This window comes from Benincasa hispida, chromosome 2 (assembly GCF_009727055.1).
Source record: "Benincasa hispida cultivar B227 chromosome 2, ASM972705v1, whole genome shotgun sequence".
NCBI lineage: Eukaryota > Viridiplantae > Streptophyta > Magnoliopsida > Cucurbitales > Cucurbitaceae > Benincasa > Benincasa hispida.
The window spans coordinates 12,306,983-12,328,842 of record NC_052350.1 but is presented as its reverse complement, the minus strand read 5'-3'; the positions used below and the strand labels follow the sequence as shown (position 1 = coordinate 12,328,842).

Below are 21,860 nucleotides of genomic sequence, written 5' to 3'. Positions count from 1 at the left end.
AAATTTGTATTTTGAAAATTAGGCAACCTACGAGATAGAAAGAACTATACAACGATGTGGTGTTTATCACATACACTCTGATACTTTAAGCCAATAAGTAAATCTAAGTGACAAGTTCAGATTTTCAAGGTGGAGAGTAAGCTTTGGTTATATGATGTATTTATCGGAGTGGTTGATCTAGGTCATCCCGATAGGATTTGGGAGTCGCTTCAAGATATATCTTCATCTTTTCAGGCCAAGAGGCGAGCCCTATTTTGGATCTGGGGGTCAAACACCTTCTCCTAGACCTATTTTTTTTTCTTAGGATGATGTTTTAGATAGAGGCATGCGTGTGACGTGCCCCATTAGTTATTTTGCTCGGCTCAACTTCGACTTGGACTGCCGATTTGGACCTTGACCCGAGCTAACCCTCTCCCCTATCCCATTTGGTCTAGGGTGTTATCTTTGGCTCAAAACTTGTGTATTTTCTTTGCATTGATGATATAAAAATGTAAGAGATGGTGGTACTTGTGTTGGGGACAAATGGAAGAAAATAGAACAAAACTAGGGTTGAAAAGTTACCCAAAAATACATGAGTTCATGAGAGGATAGGAGAGATCCTGAAAGGGAGGCCCAACCCCAAGGGGCCAAATCCAATCACGAAGGAGGTAAGGAGACACGCGGCAAATTCCCAGATTTACATGGCTGATGGATGGGCACCTCTCTTCTCTTTCCCATTTCCCCCTTCCTTCTTCCCTTTGGCCTTTGGCCTTCGGCCTTCTTCTTCATCATTCCCTTCCCTGCTCCTATTCCTTCCCTTCCACTCTCTTCTTCTATTTCCTCATCATTCCTTTTCTTTCCCTTGTATTCCTTACAACTCCTCACTTTTAACACACCCACTTATTTAACTCTCTTCTAACTTCTAACTTCCATCTTAATGGCCGATATTCAACCCCCCGACCCCCAGATCAACGGCGCCCCTCCCCCTCTTGTCGTCTCCTCCGAAACCGTTGGATCCAAACGCCAGCGAAGGCCCAGCGTCCGATTGGGGGATATCGGCGGCGACCAACCCTACGATTCCTACCCCCGCCGCACCAATAAACCCTGGAAGTTTGCCTTGGATAATCGCAAGGACTCCTCTGCTGCCTCTGCCAAGAACTCCAAAACTCGCCCCTTGACCAACTTCAGCTCGGCCGGGGGTGTTGAGGGCGAAGACAAAGAGAACAATTTGGATAGCGTTGCAATTGGTAGCTGGAGATTAAAGGATTCCAAGCGGAGAGGCTCCGCCGCCACCAAGAGGGCCAGAACTAATTGGGTATCCTCCAAGCACGACGAAGGCGGCGGAGGTGGGGAAGCAGATGAAAAGTATAGCGCCGGGGAAGACGTGGATGAGGGGTATCGGGATTACGACATTGAGAACTCGGAAAGTCCCCTGAAAGAACAAAGCTCAATGCATTCGCTAGAGAATTTGGGGATGGAAGGTCAGGGGAATGATAGGGAGATGCTTTATCAGGGCCAGGGGAATAGAAGATCTATAAGGTCTAGGGTTTCGGAGGGGAGAGAGCACCAAGAATTTTCAGGGCCTTCGGACACTGATGGTAGGAATTGGAAGTGCGGGACTAGCGGTGATAGGAATGGGAATGGTGGGAGAGGGCTGTGTGGGGAAGATGATGGGGTTAGAGTTTGGCTCAACGGTTTAGGGTTAGGTCGGTATGCTCCAATTTTTGAAATTCATGAGGTGGACGATGAGGTTTTGCCAATGTTGACACTCGAGGATCTCAAGGATATGGGAATAAGTGCAGTTGGGTCCCGGAGAAAAATGTACTGCGCAATCCAGAAGTTAGGGAAGGGATTTTCATGACTTTTGGTCTCAATAATGTATCCAGAATTTCAGCCATGCCAATGTAAGCTGCTGCATGCCTGAACTAATCTTTCAGCCTGTTTTTTGCTGCTACATTTTCTCGTATTTGACATTATAGGTTCTTTTGGTTAGACTTTCATATTTCTGAGTTTTGTAACTTACATCTTCATCTTCTTCTATAGTGCAATTTTCCTCCCACAATCTTTTTCCATTTCATTGTACAATCTATATGGTGAAATAAGAGTAGTACTTATTGTGCTTGCTACAAGATACAAAAGAACCGAAAATAAACCATTTCTTGCTGCATTCTGGGATGCAACTGAACTCATTTCACTTCCTCTAGTATAGCGTCTGACCACCAGTAACGTCCCTTGGTCATACATCGGAAGATCCTGCATTTTTGTGTTCTCCACAGTGCAACTGCGTTAGTCATTTGGCCAACTTTTTCCACTCTGGGAACTGGAAGCTGATGGTGTAACTGTGATCATAAGCGTGGTGGCTCGTGCGTTTGTTTGCGATAGATGAAGAAGTTGAGCTACAATAGCATTATTTCACAAACAAATGCACGAGCCACCACGCTTATGATCACGATGCTAGTAGCCAAGGTAGTCTCCATTTAGTATTTTTTTGATATGTGAACGCTGTGCTCACTTTTAAAATGGATTTCATTGGAGGGAAGGCTCCCTCATTCTCCCCAAATTAACCGATCCCCTAAGTCTGCATTTTTTTTGTTGGGAATTAAAATTCATGCCCTGTGAATACAAGCTTGCCTTCAATCTCATTTTTGTTATTCAATGTGGTTCTTATGATTGAAGCTTTATTTAATCTTTCAAGCTTGGTGTTAATGCATTGAATTTCTTTATTGCGTTTACCTATATAATGAAAAAGAAAAATTACTCGAGGCGGTACAAAATTTTGGTGAGATTTCTCATTTTTGTGACTGATGAGAACCAAAAAAAAAATGCTGCTAAACTGTGTGAATGATCAAAATTCTGGTCTATGAAGCGGACAGGAGGCGTACTAAGGTTATAATTGATGATGTTGTCCTCGTCAGAATTCCAGGTTAGGAAATCATCGTTCGCACTTGTTAAAGAAACAAAGGGGAAATGGAAAATTGAAGTAACCTTACGTGAGAAGGCCTAGGGAAAATAATGGGAAGAAACAAAAGACAGAAGTCTAAGCGGATGGGAGCTAAACTCGCGACTAAAATCACAACACCACCCGTGCATTAATATACCAAAATTCATGAAGATAGCATGTCTGTCATGTATGGGTACAGACAGTACAAGAGATACAGATCCGAAAATTTTCCAGTATTCACAGCCCAATTGGCCTCTACCTCCCTTGACAACTATGTAAGGAGCTGCCTGGACAACAGCTCCTTCTACCACCATTTATCAGACACATTAAAACAATTTCTTTTCAACTCCGTTTCCTCTACTTTCTAATCCACCTTATGAGGATCTTTTTCAGTCTCCTGCTTCTGGGCCTCCGCGGGAAAGTATTTTATACCAACCAAATCACCAACTCGACTGATAACCTGTCAAAATTGGGGCGGGGAAAAAACTGTGGTTATTGTCCATGTTAATCTCCAACAATTCAACTGATCAATATGCAGAAAAATCCACATAACACAATTACACGGAGGGATTTGAACATAAAATTGCAACCTCAGGACACTACAAGATCAGAGAAACATGATGCCTACATCAACACGATTTAAACTTTCCTTTCTTCAACAGAATAGATTTGAACGTCGTAGATTACTATAGCTTTCTTCAACAGTGAAGAACTTCCATTTATTCAATTTCTGATATGACAGCTGTAAACTGTATTAGATAACTGAAAAGGCTCTATTTTGTCCATTTGTAAATATTCTCTCACTAATTTCCTACAACAAAATAGTTCTCTTAACCAACTAAGTGCAGCAAACGAAGTAAATTGTTTCATTTATTCTTCATTATGATGACACTCTCACGTAGGTAGATTCAAGATTCGAAATATTGATATCGACGGAAATTTCGAAAAAAATTATGGAAATTGATGAAAAATGTTATAATTAGTTAATAAAACTTTGATTGTGGTTTAATTAGACAATAATTGACCATTCTTAATTACAATTTCTATAAAGTAAGACAACATTTAGATGATTATTGTAAATGTTTGTGTGATGTGAGAGAAGAAATTTAAAAAGGAAATGAAAAATAATTACAAAATAATATGAAATTTAGGAATATTTTGAAGTAAAATGATGTGAAAATTATGAAAGTTTTGGATGGTTAAAGAAAAAAACACATAAATTCAATTTTGAGGTGAAATGATGTGAAAATTTAATTAAAAAAGTTTGAATATACATGTTATTTTTTGTGGTTTTTTTCAAATTCAATTTCTTTAGAAAGAAAAATTTTGGGTCGAAAATAAAGCTAAAAATCGAGAAAAATTGAAAATTAGAAAAAAGTAATTCTTGAAAAAGTTTAATCCTGTGTCGAAAATGACAATAGTGTGTAAAACTATAGAATTGTATAATCAGGATCATGAAATTGAAAAACTTGAACTGATGTAAAAAAACAAATATGGCAAAAACGGTAAAAGTAAAAAACTGTAGTAAGCGAACAAAGTAAAGGCTGACCTCTAAGGCTTTAAGGAGGTCCTCCTTCGTATGCGAAGCAGATATGCAAATCCGAGCCCTTGCCAGAAGAAGAGGGGTAGCTGGAAAAGCAACAGTGACAACAGCTACCTGACCAACCACAAGCAAAGTAACACACGCACCTTGAGAAAACTTCGAAGAGAATTTCTACTATGGATGAAACTATCAGGCTAGCCACATAATGCAGACTTACATTCTGATTTAGGCATTCCCTAGAGAAGGCAGGAATTTTTGCAGGGTTGTAAAGCATTATAGGCATTACCGGAGAATCATTATCTCCAAGAACTTCAAATCCCATTTTCTGTAGCTCAGACCTAAAAAAGTTACTGTTTTCACGTATCCTAGCAAGTTTCTGAGCGCCTGTTTAGCAATGAAAAGAAATAATTAATTCATATTTAGAAACCTTCAGTTTAAAGGACAACATGGGCATACTCCAATATGATGACGCTATAGACAAAAACTATTATAACCTCTACTAGAACCATCCTCTCCAAGAATAACTTTAATGGAAGATATGATTTGCTGAGCAGCCGGTGGTGATATAGACGTTGCATAGAGGTGAGCAGGACAAGTGTACTTGAGATATTTTATAAGCTCCTGAAATGACAAGAAAAATACCTAAGAAGCACATACATGGACATAGACCCTGCAATACATCACTTTTTCAAAATCTAGGGCATGAATAAGGCAATGACACGTTTATTAAAACATATATCATTTTTATACTTGAAAAAAAATTCAAAGTTAATGAGTTTATGCATTTATATGCTTAAAAAATTAATTGGATGTATTTCGCTCTAAACACATTTTATTTTGTCATACGTCTATTCAGTATACTAAATAAATAAATGTTTGATGCATGTCTGATAGATGTTGGACTTATTTTTTGCCCTAATGTAACACATCTCTTACACTAACAAATGTCCAATATGTGTCCAACAAATGTAGTGTTTCCAAGTGTCTTGATGTGGATCAAACATAGACACGCTAGTCAAACTAAAGTGTCTATGCTTCTTAGACAAATACTATAATTTATGAATTCATCCATTGAATGCTTTAAGCAGCAAACTAAAACATTATAAATTTGATACAAGTTTAGTTGGAAGAAACACCCAAGAAACTAGAGTTATAAAATACAACATAGTACAGACCCCAATTGGTTAGCTGCAAACTCTAGGTGGCGCAGAAATATAGAGGGAAAAAAGGACTAATTCATGTTGTGATTAACTTAAGAATTAAAGATATGAAACAAATAATGATAGGGTCTTCATGAACTATTTTTGTCAACCGATTTCATTTAACAATATCACATATAACGCTTTTTAAATCTTAGAATCTATGCATCTAATAGGAAAATTTTAACCTTGGATCCTGCTATGTAGCCTCCACATGATCCAAATGATTTTGTAAAAGTTCCCATCATGATATCTACGTCAGCTGTGTCTACTCCCAAAAGTTCACAGACACCTCTTCCTGTTTTTCCAACTGCTCCAATGCTGTGAGCCTCATCCAAATAGACATAGGCCTAAAAATAACGAGAAAAATGAAATGCCATAAACAGAGATCTAAATCAGTAAATGAGAACATTGTGATCATGATCGATTCAACATTCTCCCATAGTCATTTCTTTAATTTCAATTGCAAACATATGTTATACACACACATATATAATGTATCACCATTGTTTCTCTTTCTTTTTATTCTTTCTTCCATCTCAAGACGTCTGTCATCCCAAAATTAAGAACGTGTTCTTAAATTAGTGAATGGGGGTATCTTAGTCCAGAGGACAGCATTTATCGCCTGGGTAAATAATTCTAGCACAATTACCTTATACTTCTTGCAAATGGCAACAATTTCTGGGAGTTTGCATATTTCACCTTCCATGCTGTATATGCCTTCCACAACGACGATTATCTTCTTCCAAGGCCTGTGTGTCCTGGGTTGCCCATCAGCAATTTGCTCTCTCAAAACTTTATCCAAATGTGATGGAGCTAAAAATCGGGGAAAGGGGAGTCAGAAAATTAGAGTTCCAACATTGACTGAATTACAATTATTAAAAGAAACAAATGAGATTCTATACCACTTACTATTATGTTGAAAAACACGAATTGTAGCTCCTGATCCCCGAGCACCATTAACTATTGAATTATGATTCAATGAATCGCTAATAATTAGTCCTCCCTGCAGTTGAACAAATGGTCAGATTTTCAAACACTTTATTGTTTAAGATGCAAGAGCAAATTTTAATTAGTGTGTTCGTCTACCTTCCCTATTAGGACTGGAATAATGGCAGAGTTTGTTGCATAGCCCATACCAAATACTAGAGCAGCTGGCTTTCCAACAAAGTTAGCCACACATACCTCCAATTCTTCATGCAATGAAGTGGTTCCTACGACCAAAATAGTGAATTAGTAATCCTGGATGCGAGTAGAAGCATGGTGCAAAAGCTCATTAATTCTAGTTACCTCCATCAACACGAGCACTACAGGTGCTTGGAGAGAACCTTTTTAATGATTCAATTACACGAGGAGTGCAATACTCATCTGCAGCAGCAAAGCCTAGATAATTGTATGATCCCAGGTTCAGACACCTTGAGACATTTGTAGTTCGCCTGCATGATAAATGTATAAAGAAGAAATTAATGTCAAATTTCCTACACGTAGCTCAAACCTAACGAGGTATAAAAAAAGGGAGTATAGCAGCCTGTGGGGGGGTGTATAGGAGGGAATAACAGAAAGGACAAGGAAAATGAAGATGAGATAGGGAATGCATCAGGACAAACTTCAGCGTCTTGTTACAGTCATTGGAGTAACGCTCAACCACATCAAACCAAGCATCTGGTGCACTTGCTATAGGTCGTCCAAAACAGTCCTGCCCGGGAAATAATGTATAAGAATAAGGAGAAAATGACGTTCCTCATAAGCAATAGGAGTGAAATATGTAGATGTTCCGATTTCTTGAATTGAAATATTGGATTGTGGCTGAAATCATAATCAAAGAGCTCCTGTTTTTCTAATGAAAAATTTGAAACTGATGAGCCTGTGGAAAGGCGCGCAACAGTCAATTTACATAGGCTCGTATCTCAACTCATCATAATGAGCAGTAAGTAGAGTAATCATGATATCATGTACTGCGGTGTTTCATAACAGGTGGATACTTTGAAATTGAAAAACTAAACAAACAACGAGAAAAATTATTACAGGCAATGAATTGAACATTAAATATCGATACCTGAATGCGAAGATACAGCCGACGGATGTAAAAATCCTCGAGGCCTAAGCAGATCGGAGCGTAGCCCTGCGGAAGAGAATCACGAGGTGCGAAATGGCAGAATTAGGGATGAAGCTTAAAGATACGCATTGAGAAGTGGAAAACGAAAATTCAGAAAACGGAGACTGCTGAAGAGACCTGAAGATTGCTAGAGTTCCACCAATCAAAAATTTTTCTGAAAAAATCGCGGAATTGACCAAAGGCGAAGAGGAGGCCATAGCTAAAATAGGTGGTCAAGGCGGTCAAATAAGGGATGGTAATCATCTGGAGCTATATTGGCCGGGAAATTGAGAAGCTCTTTCGACAGTGGATCGATCTGTAAGCTAACGCTCTATTTGGAACCCTGGATTTGAAAGGATTTCAAATCAGAACAATTTCTGGTGCTTGGAATGAAAAATAAAACTACATAATTTAAAATCTTGCTTTCATCCAAAATAAATAAATAAATAATTGGTCGGATTTGGAAGGATTTTAAATTAAAATTGCCCTAATTCCAAATTTGTCCAATTTTGAAGTAAGCCGAATCGTTGAAATAAAGAACATTAAAAAAAAGGAAAAAAGAAAAGGAAAATACTTCGATTCCGGCAGGCTTCGGGATGGAGGCGCTACGGGAAAATGCAGGTTGGTGTGGCGGCGTGAAGTTGCAGAGAGAAACCAAACGGGCGTGGGAATGGGTTAGTGGCGGTTAGCGGCAAAAGAAGAGGGCGGGGCGGTGTGTGGCTGCCGCAGCGGGCGAGTAAAAAAAAAAAAAGAAGAAGAAGGAAATCCGCCGGTCGTTTGGTGGCGGTGTGCGGCAGCGACAAAGAGAAAAAAAATAGAACAATAAAAAGGGTGGGAAAAGGAATATTATACGAAGAAGGGTAAGACTAAGAGGGTGTTTGGCCACAGATGTAACGCACATCTATTTAGAAAATCTATCTGCCTTCCTCCCTTCCATTATGTTTGATTGTTTTCACTTTTCGATAGTTCTTTTTTTTCCCCCCCCCCTTTTAGAAATTATGTTTTCCATAGCTTTATTATTATTATTTTTTTTTGAGTACTTTCGTATGTCAATTAACTTTCAAAGTATTTAAAATAAATATATATAAATGTAAAAAAAAACGTGTTTACGAATTAAAAAAACAGACTTAAATGGACCCTTGATTAATTATTCATTATACTAAAAGAAATAACAACAAAAAGGCCTAACATACATAATTCAAAATTTTAAGAAAACAATTTCAACCTATATTTAAATTTTATGAATTCATGCTAAGCAACTTTATACGTGCATTTCCAATACAAATTATTTAATTCCATAGGCTAATTAACTCTCGAGAATATACAAACTTAACAATTCAACCCAAATACACCTTAGAGATTTTATTTATTCATTCATTTTATATATAAGTATAAGTGTATGATTGTAAAATAATTGTTTTATTTTCATTTTATCCTACCTTCATTTATTTTATTCTTCATACTCAAACAAAACTCGACTAATTTAAACATTTATTGAGGTCGAAAGTTAAAATTTTCTAACCTCAAATGTTGTTGAATTCAACCAAAAAAAATTATGGTTCTATTTAGTATTTAGTATGTTAGAATATATTATATGCTTTCATATTTATTAGGTCAAATAGGTTCTACTAATATATATTTCCTTCCAAATTCTAGCTGTCAAACCAAACATGAGAGAGAAGGATGAAATGGTATAGGGATTGCTCTTGTTCAATAGATATGATTTTTTCTTTTTTTTTTAAAAAAAAAAGGAAAACAAAAAGATAAGAATCTTTTAGGAGTTGTCATCATCAATTTAACCATCAAATCATTTTAACAATGAATACCTTCGAATTGACTTGAGTTTATATATCAAATTGAAATATATAATTTACGTCAAGCTTAATTACATCGACATCCGTTCAACATATTCCGAAGTGGAAGATTAATATAAATGATAGAGGAAAAAAAAAAACAAATAAACGAAGGGTTTCGAAAATTGAGAACGTACTTCATTGTTGTGTACAGAATACAAGAGTTTGAATGAAATTTCTTTCTTTTCTTTTTTCTTTTCTTTTTTTTTTTTTTTTTAGTTTTTGCTTAAAGTGTTTTGGAATCTAGGCATATTTAGGGGAAAATTATACGGAGACCCAATTTTAGAGTCTAAAATGTCAAATGACCAATTTTTTAAAAATAATGTCAATTGACCATCTGCTTACGTCATCACGGTGAATAGATTACAAAAATTGCCCCTGATAATCCTCTCGCTCTCGCTTTCCTAATCTCGCTCTCGCTGTTTGTTCATCTTCCATCGTGATGTGATTGTTTGTTACTGTACGATTGATTTGACAATTTTCACGAAATCTGTCTACAACTTAAAATCGTTAACACAAAAATGGTGTATTCTTTAAAATCTAAACTTCATTTGAACTGTCATTTTGTTGAACAGAGATTTATTGAACGAGGTTTTCCAGAGCAGAGTTTTTCTGAACCAAACGGAGTTTTCAGAACGGAATAGACTTTTCTTGAACTTGGTCTCATTGGTGTTTGTAGAAACGTGGTCTCAAAACAGGTATGTATAGACATTGTAAAATAGCATAACGAAAAGGGTGTGAGAAAGAGGGATAAAGAGAAAGGTGGAGAGAGTGACATTGAGCGACAACGAGAGAGTGGGCTTGAGCGATAGCGAGAAGAGCGAGGGACAAGAGAGCGAAAGGCGTGGGAGCGACAGCGAGAGAGATCCATGTGTATCACTATCTGCTTAATAAAAAATATTCTCTTGTTTTGTAGGATGACACGAAAGTGTGTACTAATTCGATACGGAGGTCATTGGGATGAGAACCAAAATTTGTATGTTGGAGGCGAGCTAAGAAGAATCGTTGTGTCTACTACCTTGAAATATGAAGAACTTAAAGCTTACGTTTACAGGATTGCAAATGTAAGTTGCTTAGAGTTTGATGTTGTTATGAGAGTTAAATATAAGCTTGACTTTGAAGCCCCTCCACAATACATACGAAATGATGGTGATGTTGACTTCGTTCTTTGCCGGGACGATCTTTCTACAATTCAGATATATATAACACTAAAATCATACCACGATGAAAATGTGAATATAAGTGATGATCGTATAGGTGTAGATAGACAATACGAGGCATCATATGAGCTTAATCGAGAAGACGGTGATATCCCATTGTCTATGAACACTCAACCATCAACATTATCAATAGACAATGACAGCATTCGTGCAGTGGACTTGAAAAGAGAAACTCAATGTAACAGACCTGTGCCTGGTAATGAGAGATCAGCAGGCTTGAATTTTATGGATTGTGGTCCTTCAAAAGAGTGTGATCCTTTCGTGGTCGATAATGAAAGATCAGAAGGATTAAATTCTATGGACTATAGTCCTTCAGAGGTGCATGGACCTGCAGTGGTTGTTACTAAGAGATCATGAGGATTGAATTCCATGTCTTCATGTCATAGAGGGGAATTAATTATGCCTGGCACCTCTTCATTCGAGACAGATGTTGAAGTTGGTCAATTTTTTTTTTAGTAAGAATGATTTAAAAATGGGATTGTCTATTCTGTGCATAAACAATAATTTTGAATATAAGGTAAGGAAGTCAACTAAGTCTTTGTTCACTGTTAAATGTATAGAGGATAATTGTAAGTGGAGCCTTCGTGCGGTTAAAATTCCAGGGTGTGACATATTTAAGATCATGAAGTATATGCGGTCGCAGTTCATGTTCTATTGGAATTTTAAATCATGACCATAGACAAGAAATAACTGCGGTAGTTGGTGAACTAATCAAAGACAAGTTTACAGGCATAGGATATGTTTATAAACCTTGTCACATTGTTGAGGATATGAGGAGAGAGTAGGACGTAAACATAAGTTACGATAAGGCGTGGCGTGTAAGAGAAACCGCTTATGCTCTCGCTAGGGGTACTTCAGAAGAGTCTTACGCTGTTCTACATGCATATGGTGAAGCGTTAAAGATGGAGAATCCAGGTATAAGGTTTGAAATCGAACTTGAAAATGATGTCCATTTCAAGTACATGTTTATGGCATTAGGACCTTGTATTAGAGGTTTTTCAAGTTGTCGGCCGGTGATAATTGTTGATGGATTACATCTGAAAGGAAAATACAAAGGGACCATGTTGGTCGGCGTCTCCATGGATGGCAACAACTAAGTTTACCCACTAGCATATGCCATAGTGGACAACGAAACTGATCGAGCTTGGAAGTGGTTTATGTCGAACTTGAAGTGTGCCATTGGAGAACCCCCTAACTTGGTGTTTGTGTCCGATCGAGTGATATCTATTGGCAATTCCATTCGTGCAGTTTTTCCCACAGCATTTCATGGATTGTGCACCTACCACCTAGAAAATAATATTCTTTCGAACTTTAAGGACAACACGATTGTTGGGATGTTTAAGGATGCAACCAGGGAATTTCGCATGTCAGAGTTCCAAGCACATTGGCACCAACTACATACTCTTTGAAATGGTGCAGTATCGAGATATTTGGAGGATATTGGTCTTGAAAGGTGGGCGCGTGTTTACCAAGCAGAACAAAGATACGATAACATGATGTTCATTAGTGCAGAGTGTTTCAATTCATTGACCAGAGACTATCGACAACTGCCCATAATATGCTTGTTGGAACACATTCGAGGCTTCATCCAGTCATGGTTTTATGAACGGAGAAATTATTGGACATCTCAAACGACGTCACACTCGGACTACTGTAAAAATCGATTAGCAACTGAGTGTGACAAAGACAGACAATATCGAGTTGAGCCGATTGATTGTTATAGGATCCATGTACGAGACAATCGATTGGACGGTATTGTGAACCTCTATTGAAGGAATGCACATGCAAGGAATTTGACTCACTTGGTATTCCATGTTCGCATGCGATTGTGGCTATGCGAGAAAGAAAATCCCTATCCATGGTTTGTGTAGTCCATTCTATAGCGTTGACTCCCTCATGGCTGCTTATGCAGAGCCTGTAAATCCACTCTGTCACATATCTGAATGGAAGAGACCTCCGGGATATGTGGAAAAGCATATTGCACCTCCTAGAAGAGTGGTACAGGTCGGGCGACGAAGAGTACAAAGAATACCATCAAGAGGAGAACAACGCAGATAAATAAAATGTGGTAGGTGTGAGAACTACGGGCATAATTGGTAAAATTGCAGTAAACCGCTGACGACTGGGCGACCCATTAACTCTAATACAAATGTTCAAATGTCGGTCAATTGTAGTTGTCTATGTGCCACTTGTCTTTGTAATTGTTTAAATGCCACTTGTCTATGTAACTATAACATTTTATGTGCCACTTTAATCCTCAATGCTGTAATTTTTTATGTGCCACTTGTCATTCTGGAAACTTCTAATGTCTCGCTTATGAGTTTGATTACTAGAGTTTGTCTATTCATGAATCTCTTCAGATATCTCGCTTTATAAGTTTGATTACTAGAGTTGGGCTATTCTTGAACCATTCTGGAAACTTCTCGCTCTCGCTCATCTCGCTATCACTCATCTTGCTTTTAATTTAACTTGTTGGCAATGAATCCCTTTTATAAGTGTAATTAAAGAATCCCTTCAGATGTCTCGCTTATCTAAGTTTAATTTAACTTGTTGGCTATTCATGAATGAATCTTCTTCTATATTCATGGTAATTTTACACTAACAATTTAATCTGTTTTATAAGTTTAATTTAAATTAATTTAATCCCTTATAAAGTTTGATTACTTAAATTAAACTTAAATTAAATTCTAATTACTTATAATTTAATTTAACTTGTTGGCTTAATGAATCCTCCAGATGTCTCACTTATCTAAGTTTAATTTAACTTGTTCGCTATTCATGAATGAATCTTCTGTATTCATGGTAGTCCTACACTAACAATTTAAATAACATGTTAGTAAAAGCTAAATTACATCAATAATATACATAATATACTTTTACGTCAATAATATGGAGTGTTCGTCCACAATTGACATGTCAATTGCATCCTATAGTCAGTCATCTTATCTTGAGTTATTACAGATGGGTCACTACTAGTCACTAAATGTTTTAAGAATTTTACAACAAAAATTCCACAATCTAACGACTTGTGTTGTGTATTTACAGCAGTAGGTCGGGCTATCTTCCATTGAGACATTTCGATGTCCGGCTTCGAACGTTTCAGGTCACAGTAGTGAAGAAGCGAAGGTAGGGTGTAAGTCAACAGTTCAAGGAAAGACTCCAGCTTTTTTTTTCGATGTCATAGAAGGCAATGAATCAAATACGAACAACCGGCCTCTATTCAGATCAAATGCTACCAACATCCAATGCTAATCAATGTTTGTTATCGTGTATATAAAGTCTACATCTGACCACTTGACATCAAATTTACCCATGACATAATCCGGTAACGTCTCATCCGCTCATGCTACGAAAACTTCCAAGGTCGACTTATTCTTGATATGTTTATAGACCCCATCTCGAGAATTTAGATGACTCTACACAATGAAAAGAACATTAAAACACATAATAGTCAACCAACGTATTCCTATTCAAAAGTGCAGCAAATGGTTACCGTTATTCCAATTGGCAGGATGGTGAAGCGAGCCATACACATGTCTGGTCGCCTATAGAATTTTTCTTTCATGAACTCAAAAATGATATTAGGGTCTGCATCCAGAACATGATATACGTTAGGAGAGGGTTTATAACTGTATGTACTTGGTAAAAAGGACAAGGATCGTAAACTTATGTCATACTCAACCCATGAACTTGGTTCAGTCAACTCCTGGAAAAAGGTTTTTGATAATGGCTGAACTGTATTTTCTCAAACCTCGTTGTCCGTGTTCTCATCGGCAATCCAGTTCACCATTTCCTTCAATGTAGCCGCTGGAACCTTATACTCTAAGGAGTATTGGATCATCGCTTTAAACTGCATCGTAGGTACCCCAAGGAGAGGGTACTTAATATTTGGACGATCCAAAGGAAGTTGAACCCTAACTTCCTTCTCCTTTGTTATTTTCTTCTTTGGTTCAATAGGAGGTGTGTACTTATCAACGGCCTTCCTCTTACGCGTTGTTTTTCTACTCTCGACCATAACCTACAGAAATATAATAAAATGCTGAACATGTTGAATAAAAAATATGAAGAAAGAAATTTTCGACTCACATAATGATCATACCTGTGAATCGAGATGTAGGATGTTAGAGGAGGTCGTGATATTGAGCTATACAGGTGGTGGTGGAGATAAGATCGGTGGAGGTGGGGTAGGTGACCTACGTACAGTCGGGATGGGGGACATAGTGGCATCCTGTGGAGTAGGAGACCTCGTCGACATCGTGGAACCTTTCATCGACTGTAATAGAGACAAAATAGTTGACAATTGGCCTTTCATGTCTCTCACGTTCGTCTCTAGGTTCGATACACGGGCATCCAAGCTCGATATTGAGTTGTCGATGCTCCGTAGGTAGGCATAAACATTAGGTTCAAAATTGGCTCCCTCCCTGCGGCCCGAATCCTCCGGGACAGAACACTCCTCTTCAAACTCAGGACGTACGTCACCAACCACTAGCACATTTTGAAACATATCCTCACTGGGAGTGTAAGTAGGCTGGTGGATGTTTTGGTCTCCATTAGATTCTTCATCCCTCGCTCCACCTTTTGAATGACCCCTCTGTTCACCTTCCCCACCTTCTGAACCATTATTATCTGAACCACCGTCACTATTTGGACTACTAGAGCTCTCTGAACTTTTAGTGTCGGAGTGGGCTTGTCTTACCGCCTGTCTATCAATTGGGGTGTCCCAAAACTTCTTCTTAGCCTCGGACATGACAAGACCCTCTTTGACTTTTGTCTGCATTAAGGAACCAGTAAGATGGTTAGTGTACATTTAGCTATCGAATAAACATATTGTGGCTACATAGATTACACTTACATTTTCAAACTCAAAAATGTCTCTCTCGAGTGTTTTGAATGACATCGAGTGGGAGCATGACCACCGTAATATACGAGGAATCACTACCTTGCTCTTTCGAATGTCAACGTTTTTTTCTATTGACGAAAGGATCTCGTACGTCCACACCTAAATCCAAATAACTCAAATTTATAACTATGTTAATGTTAAACCAAAGATAAAGTTAGGTTAAGGAACATCTACCTGGAATGCTTGGGGAAATCCGTAGGTACTTCATGACATAATTTTTATTTCCCCTCACCTTCTCCTTGTATAGACCAACCTTGTCTTTAAGTGCGGTCTTCAGGGAGTCGAGTGTCCTTTGCCAAATGATTGTACCCCAATCAAGAGAGTTGTAGTAGTCGATGTCCTCAACATCATCAAATAGGGTATGATCCACAACATTCTTCTGCTTGTTTTTACCCATCATTGCAACCTCTATGTAGTATACTAGGGTAATTTTCACTTCATCCTCATCATTTTCAAATACCAATTCTTCGTATTCTTCTTCAAGCAAATGCAAGTGGAATGCGTTTGAGGCCAACCGACTACCAAAGTACTTGACAAAAAGTTCATGTGAGGACTTCTCACTCCATCCAACTCGCGTAAGAGACTGCCACAAGTGATCAACAAAAAGTCGTCCTTCGAAAATGTGACGACCTTTCCTCTAACAGAGAAACTGATTGAGTCCATTCCTGAGTTCTTCACTTCCCTCAATAACATATGGTGGATTAGAAGGCTGTTGAATACAAGTTCAATGTCTAGGAATCGATCAAAAACTATTCTCTTAAACATCTCTAATTGCCTTTCGGTGAGCTTCTGCTTTACAATCTTGTTGACATTGGCAACATGGGCCAGGCAAGTTACTTGCCCGGGAAACCTATCAACTTCACGAATTTTCAAAGATTTCGACATCTTAAATTACTCCTGCATTGTTCAATGAACATTCAATTTATCAGTTAACAGGTCCGTACTAAAAAATCACTAACAAAATATACTGTAAAAGTCTCGTTAATCTCGCAATCTCTCGCTACTGTCTCTTATACACATCTAGATGTGTATAAGAGACAGAATATACTGTAAAAGCCTCGCTAATCTCACTCTCGCTATCTCTCGCTCATCTCGCTCTAGTACATCTCGCTCTAGCACATCTCGCTTTCCCTCGAATCGCTCTAGCACATCTCGCTTTAGCTCGAATCGCTCTTGCACATCTCGCTCTTGCAAAACTCGTCCACTAACTTGTCATCTAACTACATCTTCTTCGTCCTCAACAAATGCAGAACACATCGAAACCCAAAATAAAAGACCGATCAAACAATACCAACCTAAACAGACCCTAAACATGGAAGACAAAAATTAAATTCACTAACCCAGTAGAGAACTTCGATTGTGGCAGTAGAGAACTTTGATTACGATAGTGATGGTTTTGTAGAGCGAGATGAAAGACACTTGCACGTACAACAATTTGTTTTCCCTAATTTTGAGCGGAGGGGGACGACCGTTGAGTTTGAGTTGAGTGCTATAGACTAGAGGGGCATTTTTGTAATCTATTCCCGTGATGACGTAAGCAGAGGGTTAATTGACATTATTTTTTAAAAATAGGTCATTTGACATTTTGGACCCTAAAATTGGGTCATCCGTACAATTTTCCCATATTTAAAGCAAAAATTAACAAAACGTACCCTTTTAATGTTGAACTTTTAAAAAGCTACCTTTTATATAAAATGGACCATAAGGGGAGAATATTTACATGTCTATTTTACTCTGACACTTTTCAATAATTCATATTTTGTCATTTGTTACAACTATTTGGGTCAATGTTGTTACATGTGAAGTGGTGTATTCTTTTGTGTATAAGTGTAATCAAAATCATAGATGTTCTTTCGTGTATGTAACGACTCGATTCCCTAGGACTTGTACTAGACCGTTACTACATGCATGCATACATCTCAAAATGACTATTTTTATAAGCGGACTAAAATCAACAAATTTTATAAAATAAATAACTTTTATTAAATCTAAATAACTGAAAATCTTTGATTCGGACACCCTAAAAAATATAAAATGACATTGGAAAATTTTATCTAAAACATCCAACAGTGCAAAACTAAAAGTTCTTGAATTCAATGACAAAATTGAGATTTAAAACATGAAAATATGAAAACACGAGTAGAAGCATCTGACTAGCCCTAGTGGCATGATCACGGATTCCCTCTGTCATTCACCGATGTGTCCTTACCCTTGCTTGAAATACATAACATAATAAAGAATGAGTATGAAATACTCAATAAGTAACCCCTACTAGGGTCAGGCTATGCATATATATGTCTACAATACATGCTTACTGGTGGGACAATCATACTGAAATTCATCAAAGAAACATAAGATCACAAATACTTGGAAACATGAAAACATGGATGGTCATCTAATGAACACATATTTGGTGGCTTGAAAGCACACAAATATGGTAAGGAATCCATCGGTCCTCGGAACTGAACATGGGATTTTCCTTTTCCAAAATTCAAAATTTAATTCCTTAAAAAAATTCCAAATCTCCAAATTAATTTATCCAACTTTCCTTAAATTAAATTCAAATTTCCAAATCTTTATGAATATCACTTAAATTAATTATCTTACTTCTCATATTCAATTTTAGCCTCAGTTTAACAAAATAACGTTCAAATAATTCATGATAATTTAATAAAATTACCTAAAAAATTTGGGATGTTACATTCTTCTCTCCTTAAGAAACTTTTGTCCTCGAAAGTAGGGGACTAACTAGTCATGCAACAACTAGAAATTACAGCATGCTTACAGATAATCAAGAGATAGAGTGTCATACTTTGAAGACTCATTCTTTAAACTCCCCTGACCACGAACGCTTGTTCAGTCTTCAAGACAGCAGTATACGAACGCTCGAACACAACGACCGCAACACAGCACGATCAACAACAACCACCACATGAACAACGTGAACACACAATAAACGACCTTCAAAACCTTAAACTCAGTCGAGTTGAGTGAAGATACCACCACAATAATTACCTTGATATTCTCGGTGTGAAAATCCAGAAATGTGGGCTCTGTATGATCTTGGTTAGAGGAAGAGACTAGAGGAACAACAATCATGTAGACGATTGAGCAAGTGGGAGATGAGAAGTGTCTATCGTATAGACGAATGCTCAATCGTGTAGAAGAAGACAGCCTATCGTATAAACAATGCTCTACGATCGTTTAGCTACGACCAACTGAGTGAACTATCATATAGTGACACTCTACTATCGTTTAGTCTCTTTACTAGCTATCGTTTAGTGAAACATTTTCACTTGACAACATCTCCGTGAGTTTTTTTTTTTTTTTCGAATTAAACAACTCTTCTAAATTTAGGAAAACATTTCTCCTTTTATATCATGGTTACCATAAAACCACCAATAACCTCCCACTCAATTTGTTATTAGAGCAAAAAGAGATAATTATCTAATAATTAATATTATTATAAGTATATATGATAACCAACTTACCATATTATATTTATAACTTATAGTTTTAATATTTCATCTCATGAAACATATAAACCATAGTTCTTTTTCTATTTTATGGTACTTAATGTAAATCATATTTACATTAATCCTCCATTTGATGTATCTCATACATCACACTGATTATATCATATATAATCGAATTTCCTCTTGTCAATTTGAACATTTCAAATCAACCTCAAGAATTGATTCTCAACTTGAATCGATTGAGCTATCAAGGAGACCTTATGAACCTGTAACTTGAAGCTCCAACGGTACGTGAATAATTGACTAAACTCTTTAGTCACTGAATCCACCATCTGTTAACTGCCGGGCACTCCACTAAAGATCGACAGTTGCACTCTCCTCACTACAGATATATTTTGTGTCCATATCAACCAATCAACAGTGCGATAACCCTTCACAGATCGCTTGTAAGTATAGTCGGGCTAATATACCATTTTGTCCCTATAGTTACATCTAACTCCTTAAGTAAAATTGATCCCTCTAATGAACATAAGTCATAGTCCTACTATGACTGAGTCCTCTCTTCCAAAGAGAAGTTGTAAACACTATGTTCAAGACCCGAAATTAGCTCTTAAGGGAGAAATCTATCTACTTACCCCTGCTTTGGGGAAAGAGTGAATTTCATCTTGTGTAACTGAGTTCCCAACTCCTAAATCAGACAAATCCCCAAAAAGGTAGACTTGCTGAGTTGGAAATTTGGCCACTCTCACTCATACTAATCAAAGGACTACCCTCAAAGGCAGGAGTTCCCAAAATACTCAGGATTAAGGTCATGTCACCTATGGTCATTTAGGTGAGATGTAAGTCTCAAGTATAACGACGTTATATAAAGAGACGAATCATTTCGTGGTCCGGTCTTATACAAACTCTTTGTATAGGACACTTCATTTGCATGTCTTCACATGAATGGTTAGGATCAACCATCTATAGTAGTTCATAACAATTGTAAACCTCTACAAAGTGGGTTGTATCCATAGTGTCACTAAGATCAGGTATCCCTCCTTAATCCTTATACTACATACCTTTTTAGGTTATCACTTAAGGCATGATCCATTTTTATATCTCATATACATGTTTAAGTTTTCATACAATAACCATAGAGCTTTGTTTAATGGATATGAGTAAATTCAAAATAAAATAAATTTTATTCTATTCAAAACAATGTGTACAGTGTTTACAAACTACGAGACTTCGGGAGAATTAGGACACAAATTCTAACAATCTCCCACTTGTCTTAATGCCTCAGGAGACTAATGTACAATACATGACAAATACAAGTGCAATATACAATAAACTAGGGCTACTATATACCTCAGTATCATCTCTCACTTTCCCTAGACAAGAGTCGTATGTCCTGTAGAACTAGACTTTCCAGATGACCCTCGAACACTTTAGCCGTGAGAGCCTTTATAAACGGATCAGCAACGTGTGCTCCGACGCGATCTTCGTGACTATCACATCATCGTGATGCATAATCTCCCTGATCAAGTGATATTTCTGTTCTATATGCTTGCCTCTACAATGACTCCGAGGTTCCTTTGAATTTGCCACAGCCTCGCTATTATTACAATAAAGAATGATTGCAAAAATCCATATTTGGAACAACTTCCAAATCTGTAAGGAACCTCAGCCAAACAACCTTCTTAGCTATTTCACAAGCGACTATGTATTCGGCTTCCATAGTGGAGTCTATGATGCATACTTGCTTGATGCTTCGCCATACTACAGCCTCTCCATTCAGAGTGAACACTGACCCTGATGTTGATTTACGAGAATCTCTATTCGTCTGAAAGTCAGAGTCTATGTATCCTGTAAGGCTTAAATCCTTATCTCTATACACGAGTATGTAGTCCCTCGTTCTCCAAAGATACGCGAGGATCGTTTTGATCACCGTCTAGTGATCTAATCCTGGATTGGACTGATAACGACTGACAATCCCTACTACATAGCAAATGTTAGGTTTAGTACACTACATTGCATACATTAAGCTTCCAACAGCTGAAGCATAGGGAATCTGTCTCATCTTCTCAACCTCTTGAGGTGTCTTAGGACATTGATCCTTAGACAATACGATTCCATGCCTGAAGGGTAATAAACCCCTCTTGAAATCCTGCATCATGTACTTGATCAACATTTGATATATGTACGATTCCTGAGACAAGGCTAACCTCTTGTTCTTACGATCTCGAATGATTTGGTCCCTAGAACATACTACGCCTCACTCAAATCTTTCATTTGGAACTGGGAAGCTAGCCACTTCTTAATGTCAGTCAGAAACCCTACATCATTCCCAATGAGTAGAAAATCATCTATGTACAGTACCAGGAAAGCTACTGAGCTGTTGATGATTTTCTTGTAAACACAAAGCTCATCAACGTTCTGATCAAAGCCAAACGATCTGACCGTACTGTCAAATCTAATGTTCCATGATCTAGATGCTTGTTTCAGCCTATAAATGGACCTATTAAGCTTGCATACTTTTTGCTCTTGATCTGGAACAATGAACCCCTCTGGTTGAGCCATGTAGATGGTCTCCTCAAGATTACCATTAAGAAAGGTAGTCTTGACGTCCATTTTCTATATCTCATAATCATAAAATGTAGTTATGGGTAGGA

The 21,860-nt window shown here is 37.5% G+C and overlaps 2 protein-coding genes across 3 annotated transcripts; one reads left to right on the top strand and one right to left on the bottom strand.

Moving 5' to 3' along the window:
* Positions 1-588: 588 nt before the first annotated feature.
* Positions 589-2,108, top strand: LOC120071081. The gene has a single exon (XM_039023115.1). It carries the CDS (start codon positions 917-919, stop codon positions 1,838-1,840), a length of 924 nt encoding a protein of 307 aa, XP_038879043.1. The 5' UTR covers positions 589-916; the 3' UTR covers positions 1,841-2,108.
* A 903-nt stretch (positions 2,109-3,011) lies between these two features.
* LOC120071080 (long chain base biosynthesis protein 2a) lies at positions 3,012-8,661 on the bottom strand. 2 transcript variants are annotated; one of them, XM_039023113.1, is made up of 13 exons: positions 8,332-8,661; positions 7,896-8,100; positions 7,719-7,784; positions 7,270-7,358; positions 6,953-7,098; positions 6,752-6,876; positions 6,575-6,668; positions 6,315-6,478; positions 5,851-6,012; positions 4,958-5,084; positions 4,681-4,847; positions 4,470-4,577; positions 3,012-3,380 (listed from the first exon to the last, which is right to left on the bottom strand). In XM_039023113.1, exons 2-13 carry the CDS (start codon positions 8,019-8,021, stop codon positions 3,285-3,287), a joined length of 1,470 nt encoding a protein of 489 aa, XP_038879041.1. In that variant the 5' UTR covers positions 8,022-8,100; positions 8,332-8,661; the 3' UTR covers positions 3,012-3,284. The 2 variants fall into 2 exon arrangements, with proteins under 2 accessions (XP_038879041.1, XP_038879042.1); XM_039023114.1 differs by lacking the exon at positions 7,896-8,100 and having other exon boundaries at positions 8,332-8,416.
* Between the last annotated feature and the right edge of the window lie 13,199 nt (positions 8,662-21,860).

Bases quoted from the DNA above. Each gene is read 5' to 3' on its own strand.
- LOC120071081 (XM_039023115.1), top strand. From the start codon at position 917: ATGGCCGATATTCAACCCCCCGACCCCCAGATCAACGGCGCCCCTCCC.
- LOC120071080 (XM_039023113.1), bottom strand. From the start codon at position 8,021: ATGATTACCATCCCTTATTTGACCGCCTTGACCACCTATTTTAGCTAT. The intron at 6,669-6,751 runs GTAGACGAACAC...GTTCAACTGCAG, and splicing joins TTCCAGTCCTAATAGGGAAG to GGAGGACTAATTATTAGCGA. The intron at 3,381-4,469 runs GTCAGCCTTTAC...CAATTTTGACAG, and splicing joins ACCTCCTTAAAGCCTTAGAG to GTTATCAGTCGAGTTGGTGA.